General features: G+C 35.5%; 4 protein-coding genes across 4 annotated transcripts; all 4 read right to left on the bottom strand.

Moving 5' to 3' along the window:
• Window positions 1-246: 246 nt before the first annotated feature.
• On the bottom strand, window positions 247-1,165 carry LOC123316745 (cathepsin L-like). Its single transcript, XM_044902961.1, is given in 2 exon segments — window positions 247-789; window positions 1,145-1,165. Coding segments are annotated over 2 exon segments (510 nt in total). The 3' UTR covers window positions 247-300.
• Window positions 1,166-1,288: 123 nt separating this feature from the next.
• On the bottom strand, window positions 1,289-2,560 carry LOC123316312 (procathepsin L-like). The gene is made up of 3 exons (XM_044902320.1): window positions 2,399-2,560; window positions 1,973-2,308; window positions 1,289-1,908 (listed from the first exon to the last, which is right to left on the bottom strand). The coding sequence occupies exons 1-3, from the start codon at window positions 2,489-2,491 to the stop codon at window positions 1,348-1,350; spliced, it is 990 nt and encodes a 329-aa protein (XP_044758255.1). The 5' UTR covers window positions 2,492-2,560; the 3' UTR covers window positions 1,289-1,347.
• A 4,427-nt stretch (window positions 2,561-6,987) lies between these two features.
• Window positions 6,988-11,470, bottom strand: LOC123316744. Its single transcript, XM_044902959.1, has 7 exons — window positions 11,308-11,470; window positions 10,891-11,226; window positions 9,354-9,902; window positions 9,220-9,266; window positions 8,237-8,339; window positions 7,650-7,985; window positions 6,988-7,585 (listed from the first exon to the last, which is right to left on the bottom strand). The coding sequence occupies exons 1-7, from the start codon at window positions 11,398-11,400 to the stop codon at window positions 7,034-7,036; spliced, it is 2,016 nt and encodes a 671-aa protein (XP_044758894.1). The 5' UTR covers window positions 11,401-11,470; the 3' UTR covers window positions 6,988-7,033.
• A 1,211-nt stretch (window positions 11,471-12,681) lies between these two features.
• On the bottom strand, window positions 12,682-13,950 carry LOC123316315 (procathepsin L-like). The gene is made up of 3 exons (XM_044902323.1): window positions 13,881-13,950; window positions 13,487-13,822; window positions 12,682-13,311 (listed from the first exon to the last, which is right to left on the bottom strand). The coding sequence occupies exons 2-3, from the start codon at window positions 13,697-13,699 to the stop codon at window positions 12,766-12,768; spliced, it is 759 nt and encodes a 252-aa protein (XP_044758258.1). The 5' UTR covers window positions 13,700-13,822; window positions 13,881-13,950; the 3' UTR covers window positions 12,682-12,765.
• Window positions 13,951-14,468: the final 518 nt, after the last annotated feature.

Raw genomic sequence — 14,468 nt, 5'->3', positions numbered from 1 at the left:
TAGAATATTTTGAAGTTTTCCTCTTATAGTATCTACAGTTCACAAGATATTCAACTAAAATTTGACTTAAATATTGAAATTGATAGTTCACACCATGTGACCATGGTTTTGATAGCTAATCTGCAGGGTGATATTTCTTCTGAAACACTGTCTCCTGTTCCTCCAGAACAATCAGCCGCTGTTTGAAAAAATGTAAAAAGAAGCTCTGGAAAAATCCAACTTCAGTAGACAAATAAATATATGGAGTTGTAGATAATTATTTATTATTCATACAGAGAAGTTACAGTCTCACATAGGATTTCAAAGAACTGGATATGAAGCCATGGTGGCAATACCACATACGTTCCTACCGTTTCTCATCATCCTGACATAACCCTGTTCTCCCCATGAAGCACCGTAAGAGTTTTTGAGGATGTAGTAGTCTTCACCATTCTCGCTTCCGTAACCGACAAGAAGAACAGCGTGGTCTATAACCATTTCTTGGCAGTCAGGATCGTTGAAGATTCCAGATTCGTAAAGTTGGAACTCAGACGTAGCATCAATTCCAACAGATATAGGTCCTTTGGTAGCAACAGCTTCTAGAAGATCGGCTGGGTTTTCAGATTCGATGTCGACATATCCAGAGATCTTGGTGACAACTTTAGAAGGAACAGCTTAACATGATCCGTAGATATCTTTGTAGGGGTAGCCCATTTCGCTTTCAATACCGTTGTCTTTAATGTAGTTGAAAGAAGTAGTAAGTTCACCCCCAATGCATCCACCGTTTCCATATGAAACAGAGCAGTCGATCTAGTTCTAACGGCACCAAGATCAGCAGAAGATTTTTGACGCAGAGATGATATTCCTCCCAGTGCAATTGAAGGACAAGTAATGTACCTATGATTATTTATTTTTTCTTCATTCAAGTCGGATCCTTTGTTTCAGATATTATTTCGAAATGGAAAGAGGATAAAAAAAAATTATATCAATGGAAAGGAAGCCCTTCAGTATTAAAAGCTTATTCTGTAAACAAATTTGTCATCACTACACTACTCACGGGGAGACAGGTTTTTTTTTACTGAGGTTTTTCCCCAGGCTCTTGTATCATACTGCAAATTGTATGGTACTATTTGTAATTATTTGCACAATTTGTAAACATATATACTATTTCAGTGTCAGGTTGCATAGAATAGAATTTAATTTTATATTCGGAAGTTGAGTCGGTATAGATATTGAGGATTGAAATAAAAACGAATGACTATCAGTAATAATTTTCGTTCGAGAAGTAACGAAAAAAAAACTATAGGAATAATGCAAAAATAATCATTTATTCATTGAAATTTAAAATTCAGAGTAGGGTGACGGTGATTACAGAACAGGGTAGGTGGCCATGCTGGCGATACCGCATTGGTTTCTTCCGTTTCTGGTCAACCTGAAGAATCCTTGTTCTCCCCATGATGCTCCCCAAGAGTTCTTGACGATGTAGTAGTTCTGTCCGTTCTCGCTTCCATAACCAACAAGAAGAACACCATGGTTCAATGACTGGGTACTGGTACTGCAGGTCATGTCATTCAAGATTCCAGAATCGTACATTTGAAGTTCTTCGGTGCCATCAATAGCGACAGAGATGGGTCCTATGGTGGCAACAGCTTCCTGAAGATCAGATTCGCTTCCAGCAGGGATGTTGACGTAGCTGGAGAGCTTGGTGACTACTTTGGAAGGATCAGCTCTGCACGATGCAACGACTTCTTCGTAAGGGTAGTCGGATTCACGTTCAATTCCATTGTCTTTCACGTAGTCGAAAGCGTAAGTCATCAGACCCCCGCCGCATCCCATGTTACCTTGGTCCCAAGAGCAGTCCACCAAATTTTGTTCACTGAGAGAAACCAAATTTCCCTTCATTCCCAATTGACCTTCCAGAGATCCAGTCTGTGATAATATATGAGAATATAAATAAGTTACCCATTTCAACATTGTTGTCTTGTATACTCACAGCACTGAAAGACCAGCAAGATCCACAAACACCTTGATCTTTGACTTCAGCTACAACGTTCTTGGTTCTCCAGTCAACTGACTGAGGAGCAACGAATCCTTTGGTGCTGTTGAAAATTGAACCAACGACTGTTGGTTTGGTAGCAAGTCCTTTGTTTACATATTGGACGAATTCGTCTCTGGTCCAGTCGGCAAATTGGTTAACACCTTTTGTGTAGGTTGTTTTGCCTTGTTCGAAAAGAGCATTGTGCTGTTCAATTTCATTCAGATTGTTTCTGAAAACAGACAGACGTTTCCTTGCTTCTACGGGAGATCTGTAGGTTTTACCGTATGTGGACTGAAATAATTCAGATAAAATAAAATTTTTGGAGATGAAGCCATAAAATAATCAAAAAAGTCCAAAAAAATATAAGATTCGACCACTCACCTGGAACTCGCTCCATTTCCTGAGCACTTCATCATCTTGTATGGCATGGGCACACACCACTGCGGCAAACAAGAAGGCTAATACCACTTTCATTTTGATTTTTGTTTTTATCGAAATACTCTATTCACCTGATCGAAACAACAATCTGTGAATGAAATGTTTTCGAAAATTTCACGATTTTATAGTTATGGAAGAGGTATTATCATTCCTAATCAATCTAGTGAAGAATTTTAAGTGTGAGATTAAGTGGGAAAAACCATAGATTAAATAGATGGATCATAAGCTATTTTCCAGACTGTTCATTCTTCAAATTATTCCCACTTCAAAAAACCACCAATGAAATGAATTTTCGCTTGTTTTCCCCTCCAGATCGCTTTTAAAATTTCTAAGACGGCGTGTGTATTTCTAATTGTCAAAATATTATTTCAATTATTCACGTCGTAATATTTTGGAAAATAAGCAGCGATGTGCCCTGAAAACGTGTGTTTGAAATAAAAGTGCAATTTATACAAGAAAGAGGAAAGCGATTTATTTATTCTGGTAAGTTTTTGATATTTTATTCTTGTTTGAGATCACGACTTTATGAAATCAGGGGAGGGAGTTAGGGCACGCCAGGGTCGAATTAAGTTTGAATCCCATCAAATGATGGAATTGAAATGTTGAGTTTATACAATCAAATAATTGATTTCAATTTTAGATTTCCCAGAAATGAAACCAGACGACGGCAGTGGAGAGTTGCACTGGGTCTTGAAAACAATTTACACTTCTCTTGTAATTTATACTCCAGACTTTAGTATAATGAGAGTAATCGACTTTTACCGTAAATTTGAAAAAAGATGCCATCCCGAGTGAGGTAAGATAGGTAGTTTACCACTTATTTAACTCGCTTTATTGTCTGATTATCACTTTCTTTGGAATTTTGCAAGTGATTTCTGACTACTTCTGAACTTGAAATTTATAGTAGATTTTTTCTTATTATATCATGCTTTTTAGTATAAACATTCTTCCTGGTTTCGAGATGAACAGTAGAACGAGATTTTAATTGCTTCAATAATGTTGTAATTATAGCCAATACTGTGCCAAACCTGTAATCAGTACTGGAGTTTTTGAGGAAAATGCAAGGAAAATGGGAACAATATCAAGAAACACGAATGCCAGTTCAGGATTTGCAGAAATGAAAGCTTCTTGTAGTTCAAGGATAAAACAAGTGAGGTACATACCTACCCAGGGAGGTATACAAAATTTCTTATAAATTGCTATGGCAAATAGAACTCGTCTTAGGAATGAAAATCCATAAAAATGAGCTGAGGTCATGTTTGGAACTTTTTGTGAAAATCAAAAAAGTTTCCTTTATTTCTAAAATGTATTTCAATGTAAAAATTATGCTACTACTGTAATTATGATTATAATAATGACCATTCAATTAGAGCTCGGATATTCCCATCATTTTTATGATTTATTGAATGAAAATGTCTGTTATCAGGATACCTCATATTTCGAAGTAAAACTTCAGTTGAAAAATTGTTGCAGGAGACAAGCGGAGAACAGAAATTAAAAAACAGCTAATTGACGTCAAAAAAACCGATTTAAGATTAAGAGTGAGTCGTCAGTACTTCAAGAAAAAAGTTGCTGCCCTACAAGCAGTTCCTAACTCATTGGAAAGAAAAATTCAAGATGAAAGCTTGGAAAGCTTTGCTTAAAAGTTACATTATTATTGAGTTAGAGCTTACAGTTTCGTAAAATAACTCTTGATTATTATGCACTTCAACACCAAAAAGCACTTTCGAGGTGGTATAAAAATTTGAAGGGGGAATCAGGTTGTTGAACTAGGTATTTGAGTTGCTGAAAAACACTGCTCTTTAGTTTATATGCAATATAACTTAATTCAATTTAAAACTACCCGTAAAAAAAATATTGATGCTTCATCTAGAATTGAGGGATTCTTTTATGAGTTACTGTATACAATAAAAAATAATTTCCTATTTCACAATCATTGGTTCATGTTTACAGTATTACATTACTGTTTCATTCCGCAAAATCTGTACGGAAGACTTGAGGATTTCTTCAATGAACAAACTCTTTTAGATTCTCATTATACAAATTCCATAAACTTCAGCTGCTTCCACTTCTATTGATTTGAGAATTAACCATTCTAAAGTGAATTTTTTTTATGAAAGTAATTTTTGGTTTCCAGTTTATGCTTAGTGAATAAAATTTTAAATAATCTGTATGTAGGTTAGGGTCATATTGACTATTTGTGTATGGTACAATTGTATTTAAAATAAATTCTTTTTTACATAAGTTGTTTTGGTATTACATATTAGTTCTACATCCCTTTGATTAGTTGTCATAAGAAAAATACTCGAAATCTTTGCATTGAAACATATTTCCATTCGATATAAAATTATTGCCGACTACCTGAAATATTCACAGTGTGACTAGTTCTGAATCCGCCCCTGTCCAGTTCCCCCACCCAAGATATCCAAATTCATATTTATGGCAGTATTTTGTGAACGCATTTTTGTCGAGATGCTCTATCTCCTGTTTTATTAATCTATGGGAAAAACGCTCTATCTGATACAGAACTAGAGGATTTCTGATTCTATTGTTAATCTATCAAAGTTAATGCTACTTTGTTGATAAACCAGGAGTTTTTTATATCTGTTGTCTTATTATTGCCTTCCTGGAAATCAAGTAAACAATTTTTCGACCCAATTCACCTGGTATTTCGATGAGTTGATTCTTGTTCGAAGAATTAATTCTATCTATGTATTGATATACCTATTATTTCCACTGCCAACGACAATTCATTCTCTTGAAATAAGATATTTCATAGCAATTATAAATTCTATATACTGATTCGTATTCATGTTTGGGCATGTTGAGACAAGGGTTTAATTCATTTTATTTTTACTGTTAAAAGTACTATTCGTTTATTGGCCTCAGATTGTTTGGATTCTTGTGATCTAACTGAATGAAAAAAAAAAGGCTTTTTGCACGTTGGAAGAAGCCATTATTGAATAGCTTTTTCCCTCTTAAAAGTACCTTATAAAATTATGATCCATAGATTAGTAGATTCAACGAAACATTAAATTACCCTTTCATTTATACCGGGTGAGTCTTTGGCTCGTACAAATATTTTAACAGCAGATTCTTGAGGTCAAAAGAAACACTTTTTTCCTAAACCATTTTTTCCTATTCGGCCCTGATAAGAAGATTTAGCCGTTTTAAGTTTTCATAAAGAACTATGCCACCCCTGGAGGAACAAAATTACCCTTAGGGTAACTAATAGCTGAATCTGTGACACTACGCATCTGTAGATCTTTTGAACAGAGTTGCATTTCAGCCAAATTATCCAGTGTTCCGAATATCATAGATATTGTTAATTTTTCAATATCTTCAATAGTTGGATTCTTTGAATTTTTGGTATTTTTATACTACGTAGACCTGGGTGATATCTTGTGTTTGAAAAAGATTCATTAAATAAATGAAAAACTATATTCCTAAATTCATTTCATTCGATAAAACCGTTTGTGAGGTAGAACTAAAAATACCATTCATCGAAGAATGATTCGAACAAAGGAAATGGATATTTTTTCAAGTGGATTATGATTTGTCTGATGAGGATATCAAAGTACCAATCAGTCAATCAGGGAGTTTCATAATTCATTGATTGTCCTACGATTCAATATCAAAAATAGCTTGTCTTCAAGCACTTCTCGATATTGCCTAAACAGATTCGGAAAAATGTGTGCAAAGTTCTAATCTATTGCTAATGTGTATTTCCAATTGTACAAAGTAACGATAAAACTCGTGAGAAATACCCATCTGACAAAACATGACATTTAATAATAATTTTTATTGATTGTCAGTTGTTTCGTCACGGCATCATGTCATGATATTCATGCTGTCGCAGAGTATGAATTCCTTTCGTGAAAAAACAAATAATACATATATGGTACATTAGCTGTAATATGTATTCGTTTATTACAAATAAGTAGGAAAAATAATAGCTATTTTCATGGTACCTAACCCTAATTCAACCAATGCTCGGTCAGTGGTCGAATATTACCCTATCCACCCTATCCTATATTTGGCTAAAGTTAACAATAGAAAAAGCACATGTATATTTCCATGTTTTTTACAAAGACATAGTTCAAATAAAGCTGCAAGCTACTACCAGATGATCCTGAATATAGAATTATGTTTGGTACGATAGTCTGCATGCTCTTGAATGATTTGATTCAAGTATAGCCTTTTCATATCTTGTTTTTGAAATTCGTGAAGATCTGACTGATACTAGATTTCGACCTTTACTACCATTCTCAGTGAAAATTTCTCGCTCGATGATAGATAAAGAACATTTTTGGATGTTTCTTGTGACAACGATCACGCAATACAAAATACACAGTTCAAAATTTAATTTCTACAACAATGTTCGTGTAGATTAGTAAAAAATTATTCGTAAGGAATGCTTCTGCTCAAGTTATTGCCATAAGCAGTCTTGAAACAATGTTGCCTAACAAATAATATAACATTGATGAATATAAGTATGAGGAAATGAGGTAGAATCCCATGAAACCATTAGATAATTGTCAAATATTTATTTAGGCCAAACTGAAATTCATAAAATTATTACAAAACTGGATAAGATGCCATGGAAGCAATTCCACATTGGTTATTGATCTTCTGCAATCTGAAGTAACCTCCCTCTCCCCAGTTGGGACCCCATGAATTCTTGACGATGTAGTATTCTATTCCATTCTCGACTCCGGAACCAACCAGGAGAACACCGTGGTTAAGAGCTTGGCTACTGCAAGTGTTATCCCTCAAAATTCCACCGCCGTAGCTCTGTAGAGTCTCTGTAGCATCAATAGCAACAGATATTGGACCAACTGTGGCAAGGGCTTGCTGTAGAGATTGTTCATCTCCGTAGGGAATTGTGTAATAGGTAGAAATTCTGGTGATAATCCTTGAAGGATCTGGTCTGCAGAGTCCTACTGATTCTTCGTAGGGATAGTCCTGTTCGCTAACAATTCCATTGTCTCTTACATAGCCGAAAGCTGCTGTCATCATTCCTCCGTTACAACCAAGGTTACCGTAACCTGAAGAGCAGTCAATCAAATTTTGCTCACTGAGAGATATCAAGTAACCATTCCTTCCTAACTGTCCTTCGATAGCTCCAGTCTACAACAGAAAAAAGTGAGATAAGTGGATACATATTCTCGTAAAATGTTCAAAATTAACTTACAGCACTGAAAGACCAGCATGATCCACAACCCCCTTGGTTCTTGACTTCCGTAACAACACCAGCTGATCTCCAGTCAATTGAACCGACGTTAGCGAAGTTTTCACTCTTATTGAAGACCTCGCCTACGATTACAGGTTTGTTGATCAAACCTTTGTTTACATATTGTAAGAACTCCTCTTTGGTCCAGTCAGTGAATTGGTTAATTCCTTCGGTGTGCATTGTTTTTCCTTGGTCGTAGAGAGCATTATGTTTTTCGATCTTTTCCAAGTTCTCCTTGAATATGGCCAAACGTTTACGGGATTCTACTGGGGATCTGTAGGATTTTCCATATTTGACCTAGAATATTATCGGAAATAAGGACCTACGTTTACAAAAGCTGGGGTGTTTTTTCTGTGTAGTTTCTAATTTTATTATTTTTAACTAACCTTAATCCGGATATATTTTGTAAAAAATCACTCTATACAGTAAATGAAATGAAATAATAAGAATTAAATGAAAGAACAGATAGCAACAGGCAAAATAAGAATACAAAATACTCAAAAAAAAAGGAAACATGAATATGGATATTAAAAAATTTTTTTGTTTACCTGGTAGTTTTGCCATTTGTCTAGCACTTCTTCGTCGCTGATGGCAGCCACGCAACCGATCACCACTATGCATATAAGTGCGAAGACTTTCATTTTTGCTATCCTGGTTCACTTTGGAATATGAGAAAAACAAAATTTTCTGTTGCTTATATACCCTGATTTCATGATGTAGATTAGATGAATATGTTTGCATAGTACTCTTTTTCGATAAAAATTTTCATTATTTACCCAAAATAAGAGATTTTTGATTGGACCCAAAATTGGCTCTTCAAACTGATTCATATTGATCACCTATACTTGAGCTGATAAGGAACTTTGGAGTATGATTTCGAATATCGATTATTTTTTTGTCAGTTTGAAGAGTCGTCCATCCAAAATCCATTTTTTGCTCCATTTGAATAACAACGTAGCATGGCAAATATTTCCGAACACAAAGTTCTTTCTGCGTTCTGTTTTATTATTAACAATTTTGAATAGAAATGATTTCCCAATACAAAGGTCCAGTGGCAATCTTCCAACACCTGAAGAACAAAAAAATCATCACTTGCAAGACCGGACCTGGATGAAGGACCCTCCTGGTCAGTGAAATTGTTATGTATAGAATGACTATCTATGTCTTTTTAAATCATCATTAAGTCTTCGGATCAGTTCGAAAAGAACTATATTATTCACAGTTTTTTCTTATTTTCTGTCAGGCAGAGTACCCGTTGATTTTGATGACTGAGTAAATAATTAGATCATCGAAGAGGCTGTGAAATTACTTTATCCAGTTTTTCCTCGATCAACAAATTCATCGAGCTCGGTACAACTGTTTGGTCTTGACGATTTTTTGACTCAGCACATCTTAATGGGAATTTCTCGAAGATCAACTTTCCACTCGCGCATCTCCCAAAAAAATCACCCTATATCCAAATGTGGTACTTATTCAGAAAGAGCAACTCTTCTAGTAATAAATCTCGAAATAACATCGAGCTCAGTGAGACCTTTCAGCCTTGACGATTTTTTGATTAAACACATCTTTTCGGGTAACCTTGAAACGTCATATATATAAAATACTCAACTTATTAAATGTTTATTACTCATATGACAATTGTTATCAACATCACGAGAAGGTTTACAGTGCTGGGTAGGAAGCCATGGTGGCAATTCCACATTGGTTATTTTTCATTTCCAGTCTAAAGTAACCAGCTTCACCCCATGCAGCACCCCAAGAATTTTTGATAATGTAATAGTTGATTCCATTTTCAGTGCCGTATCCAACAGCTAGGACTCCGTGGTTCAAGGCTTGACTGCTGCAAGAAAGGTCCCTGAAAATTCCCCTGCTGTATCTCTGTAGGTTCGCTGTAGCGTCAATAGCTACAGATATGGGCCCCACACTAGCAATAGCTGTTCTTAGCATATTTTCGTTGCCAGCGAGAATCGAATAATAGGTGGAGATTCTAGTGATAACTCTTGATGGGTTTGCACGACAGTATCCGTTAGATGCCGAGTAGGGGTAGTCCTGTTCACTCTCAATTCCATGATCCCTGACATAGTTGAATGCTGCGTTCATGAGACCACCACCACAGCCCTTGTTACCATAGTTTCCTGAACAGTCAATTAGGTTTTGTTCGCTGAGTGACACCAGGCGACCTCTTCGACCAAGTTGTCCTTCGATAGAACCAGTCTGAAATATTGAGGTAATGATATAATAATGTCAAAGTTGAGGTTTGGAAGCATTGAAATAATAAATATTAAAGGAATTTTTCATGATTTTGTATTCAAATGGAAATAGCTAATACTCATGTTGCATACTACTGGCCAAAGCTTCTTAGCAACTAGTGACCTTATGACCTTGATTCCTAAGTTAATCGCGATGAAACGGCCTTCTTGACAAACTTTTTGTAACCTCCACAATCAAAATGCAGAAAACGTACGACAACATTGGAATTGGAAGATCCAGAAAGTATCTGAACCTCAATTAAAATCATTAACACCTTCTCACTGGGTTTCTTGAGGGGATTGTAGCTTCAGAAAGCATCCAGGAATTGTGGGAGGAGTGGGGACTGAGCCTTGAAGACCTCCCAGATACATGGGTTCATTAGAGCTCTGGAGTTAGAGGACCAGCTGTAGATGGGCACGGGTGAGTGATAGACATTAAAGTTGCACTGTAGCTCCCTTTTAAAATGAAGTCCTACTTCCCTACTATTATATAATGGGAAAAGAATCATTGAAATGAGCATTCTAAAAAAAAAATCCTTCACACTAGGTCTTCTTAGGTGTTTTCTCCAAAATATGAGACATTTATCAACCTTATCAGTAGAAGATTTCCTATTTGAAGAAGTAATGCAGCAAAACTTATGGTGAATAAGCCAAGTCACTCCTTCGGCAAATTGAAGACGATAAATTTGAAACATTAGGTGACTATGTGGCAAACTTGAGGATGCCAACAAAATTCTGAAAACTACTGAAACACTCGTCTGCGAAAAACAACTCAGTCTATGACCAGAGTATGTCTTAAATACCTTGTATTCCTAATTATAAGTTCTGTCGAGTGGAAAGAAGTTCAAGAATGTTTGTAATTTTGATTTCATCCCCAATTCTTAAGGTTTGTTGAAGAAAAGAGTCCTCCATAATAAAACAGTTTTTCAGAATGAATTGACGAATAAACTCACAGCACTAAAGGACCAGCAAGATCCACATTGCAGTTGGTTTTTCACGGGAGTCACAACTCCAGCAGTTCTCCAGTCAATTGATGCAAGATTTTCAACATTCTCAGTCACGTTGTAAATAGCCCCAGCCATTATTGGTCTGTCTATCAAACCCTTGTTAACATATTGTAGGAACTCCTCTTCTGACCAGTCTGTGAACTGATTTATACCCTCGGTATGGGTTGTCTTCCCTTGTGCAAACAATGCGTTGTGTTGCTCAATTTTTTCCAAATTCTCCTTGAATATTGCCAAACGTCTACGTGCTTCCACCGGTGATCTGTAGGATTTACCAAATTCTTGCTGAAAATTGGAAAATGTTGATGGATTAGAAGAACGTCGGAAAAAATAAGAAATTATCTGTCTGCAGCCATATTCACTTACCTTGTACATCTCCCATCTATCTAAGAGTTCCTCATCACTGTTGGCAGACACAAAACCAATCACAACTAAAATTATCAGAGCCAAGACTTTCATCTCATCAATTTTTGTAAACGAAGATTTCAAAAATAGTTGAATACGTCTCGTTTTCAAATTGGAAACCGAATCTTTCGATTCTAGTTTATATACCAATCGTGTAAGCTTTAGATTACCACATTTTTCTCTCAAATCGAAACTGATAGCATTGTTGAATTTTTCGGTGGAATATAGTTCTATTTTAAGCTGCGAATTGATGAAATTCACTGAGAGGGTGTGGAAATCAATTCCTCAATTCCTCTGAGAATCGTTTTCATACACATGATTGATATATTTCTCGTATGTAATGAAGCAACAAGAAACAGTTTTTGACAGTTTTCAACCTCGAACAATGGCCGAACTGTCCTCAACAAAAATTTGTCTATCCATTTCTGGTACAAAAAGTTGAGGTTGCCATTTAAAAAACTCAACCACCCTCCATCCCTTGAAGAGATTGCATGACAAGCTCCTCGATGAATCTTTCGGTGATTTGAGATAAAAATTGACCAGATCGAGTATTTTTCTACAGTAGGTGAAATTTTGTGAGTTACTTTTTACTAACTTTGTAGGATTATTGTTAATTCATTTCGAATTCAATGACAAGCCATGGAATTGCTTAATGGTACCTATATTATTTTTACACGTCTTTTTTGCCAATTCCTTGTGAATCATAATGTAATATTTTATTACAACGTTCGAAAAATATTTTGTATTTGGAATTGTATCTGTACTCATTTTTAAATCCTTTCGAAAGAAAAGTATATCATATATCATCAAGGGTATATTTTTTCTTTTGGAATAATAAGAACAAGCCTATTAGATACAATGATTTATTGAATTCCTTTACATCAACAACACTTGGCAATCAGATATTGTTATTCAATTTGAAGTTTCTTCATTTTGTAATGGTTGAGGGTGATGTGGTTAATTCATGATCAATAATTTTAACCTTACCAAAAGAAAATAAGCCTAACTTCGAGAGCCTATGATAAAAAAATTAATCTTGAATTTAACCTCGAATTGAAGGGCTAAACGAATGAATCTGAAGTGTTGATAAGAAATCTCATTTCAGATAACCAGTTTTAGCAAAAGTGTTTATGCCTTGAATATTTTGTTCGATTATTGATAACTAGTCGTTAAAATGTGCCGAATGGTACCTACCTGTTGTGGCTGAAGAAGCAGTTGCCTCAATACTCGGTAAATGTAGATACAATCCTTATGCAGCAAAACTTACATATTTCTTATGTCGCAAAATATTTATTCCATGGGTAGGGGAACTTCAAAATATCATTTTTCTATGTATCAGTGAATATATATAGATTGTCTATTATATCACATTGTTAATCTTGAAAAAGTAATAAATTCTATACAGAAAAAATGTTTTTATTACAAAACTGGGAATGAGGCAGTAGAAGATATACCGCACATGTTGTTCCTATTTCTTGTCAGCCTAAAGTATCCCTGTTCTCCCCAATCATCCCCCCAAGAATTTTTAATAATGTAATAATCTGTATTATTCTCTCTTCCATAACCTACAACCAGCACTGCATGGTTTTGAGTATCGTTTCTACAGCTGTTATCGTCCAAGATGCCTGCCTTGTATCTTTGTAAATTTTCCGTAGCATCTATGGCGACAGATATAGGACCAACAGAAGCGATTGCATCCTGTAGAGCATCCTCGTCATTCGGAGATATTTTAACGATTTTGGAGATCTTTGTAACCACGCTAGAAGATTCAGCAGCACAAGATCCATCAGCTCCAATGTAAGGATAAGAAACCTCGCTTTCAATACCATTCATCCTGACATAATCGAAGGCTATGTTAGGGGAACCTCCCCTGCATCCACTGTCAGGTGAACAGTCAATCAGGTTCTGCTCACTGAGGGAGAAAAGGTTTCCTTTCAGTCCTAGTTGGCCTTCTATTGCTCCAGTCTATAATATAAAATGGGTGTATGTTTCTAATCAAATATCCAAAAGTGTATGAGCCTTTATAGGGCAAAGGATGAATTATCTGTACAGTGTGGGTCTTGAAAGTCTGAAGTGAAGACCAAGAAACACATCCTCAAAAACGACTCTATTGACTTTATTTTCGATCAGATATACTTACAGCACTGAAAGACCAGCTAGATCCACACATTCCTTGATCCTTCACTCCAGTCACTGCGGATTTGTTTCTCCAATCGATATAAAGTGGTGCCTCTGATCCATTAGTTTTCTGGTATATTTCCCCCCAGATTTTTGGCTCATTTCTCCATCCCCTACTGAGGTAAAGTAGAAATTCCTCACTCGTCCAATCTGTGAATTGGTTGATGCCTTCCATGTGACTTGATTTGCCCTCATCATAAAGAGCATTGTGCTTTACTATTTTTCGTAGGTTTTCTTCGAAAATTGAATATCTCCTATGTATCTCGATAGGGGATCTATAGTTTTTACCATATTGTAGCTGAAAATATGCATTTGATATTCTTCAAAATGTTATTATTGTATCTACTTCAACTCACCTGGAATTTCAGCCATTCCTTCCTAACAAACTGATCTCTCAAGGCTTGAACTTGGAATAAAATTAAAAGATGATCCTTACACTCATCATTTTTCACGAAAAGAATTCGAGAGGAGCTCTTATTATTACGGTGTTTTTACTGTTGCATTTTATGTCATATAGATTATTTTCAACCAGTATTTTTCAGCCATAGGAGATTGCAATGTTTGTTTTCTCGATAAAACGATGAGAAATTGGAAAATTGTATTTCGTCATCGAGTTACGTGTTTCAGCATTATATTTTCTTGGGATATATATATATAAATAGGAATATAATAACCAGAAATTTAGAAATATTTTATTTTAATCCTTTGTGTGTTTCGAAATTGAGCTCAAAATTAATTATAATACTAGAATTTTCATAGAATCATGTATGAGGACCTCCTATTATGATTATATCATTTTTTATGTAACAGTTTTTGTTGAGAAATATGATGTACAAATTGTAATTTCTATCCGGAGAAAAGTTGGTGAAAAAACTTGACTATACTTTGGCAAGAAGAGTGAATGTTTGAATACAAGCAGGAGGACGACAAAAATACACAACTGC

This window comes from Coccinella septempunctata, chromosome 7, assembly GCF_907165205.1.
Source record: "Coccinella septempunctata chromosome 7, icCocSept1.1, whole genome shotgun sequence".
Lineage (NCBI taxonomy): Eukaryota > Metazoa > Arthropoda > Insecta > Coleoptera > Coccinellidae > Coccinella > Coccinella septempunctata.
Note: the sequence above shows the minus strand (reverse complement) of the source record. Positions and strands in the feature narration are given on the sequence as shown.

Bases quoted from the DNA above. Each gene is read 5' to 3' on its own strand.
- LOC123316312 (XM_044902320.1), bottom strand. From the start codon at position 2,491: ATGAAAGTGGTATTAGCCTTCTTGTTTGCCGCAGTGGTGTGTGCCCAT. The intron at 2,309-2,398 runs GTGAGTGGTCGA...GAATTATTTCAG, and splicing joins GGAAATGGAGCGAGTTCCAG to TCCACATACGGTAAAACCTA. The intron at 1,909-1,972 runs GTGAGTATACAA...ATATTATCACAG, and splicing joins CTTGCTGGTCTTTCAGTGCT to ACTGGATCTCTGGAAGGTCA.
- LOC123316744 (XM_044902959.1), bottom strand. From the start codon at position 11,400: ATGAAAGTCTTGGCTCTGATAATTTTAGTTGTGATTGGTTTTGTGTCT. The intron at 9,903-10,890 runs GTGAGTTTATTC...TCAATATTTCAG, and splicing joins CTTGCTGGTCCTTTAGTGCT to ACTGGTTCTATCGAAGGACA. The intron at 7,986-8,236 runs GTAAACAAAAAA...ATAATATTCTAG, and splicing joins ACAAATGGCAAAACTACCAG to GTCAAATATGGAAAATCCTA.
- LOC123316315 (XM_044902323.1), bottom strand. From the start codon at position 13,699: ATGGAAGGCATCAACCAATTCACAGATTGGACGAGTGAGGAATTTCTA. The intron at 13,312-13,486 runs GTAAGTATATCT...TTTATATTATAG, and splicing joins CTAGCTGGTCTTTCAGTGCT to ACTGGAGCAATAGAAGGCCA.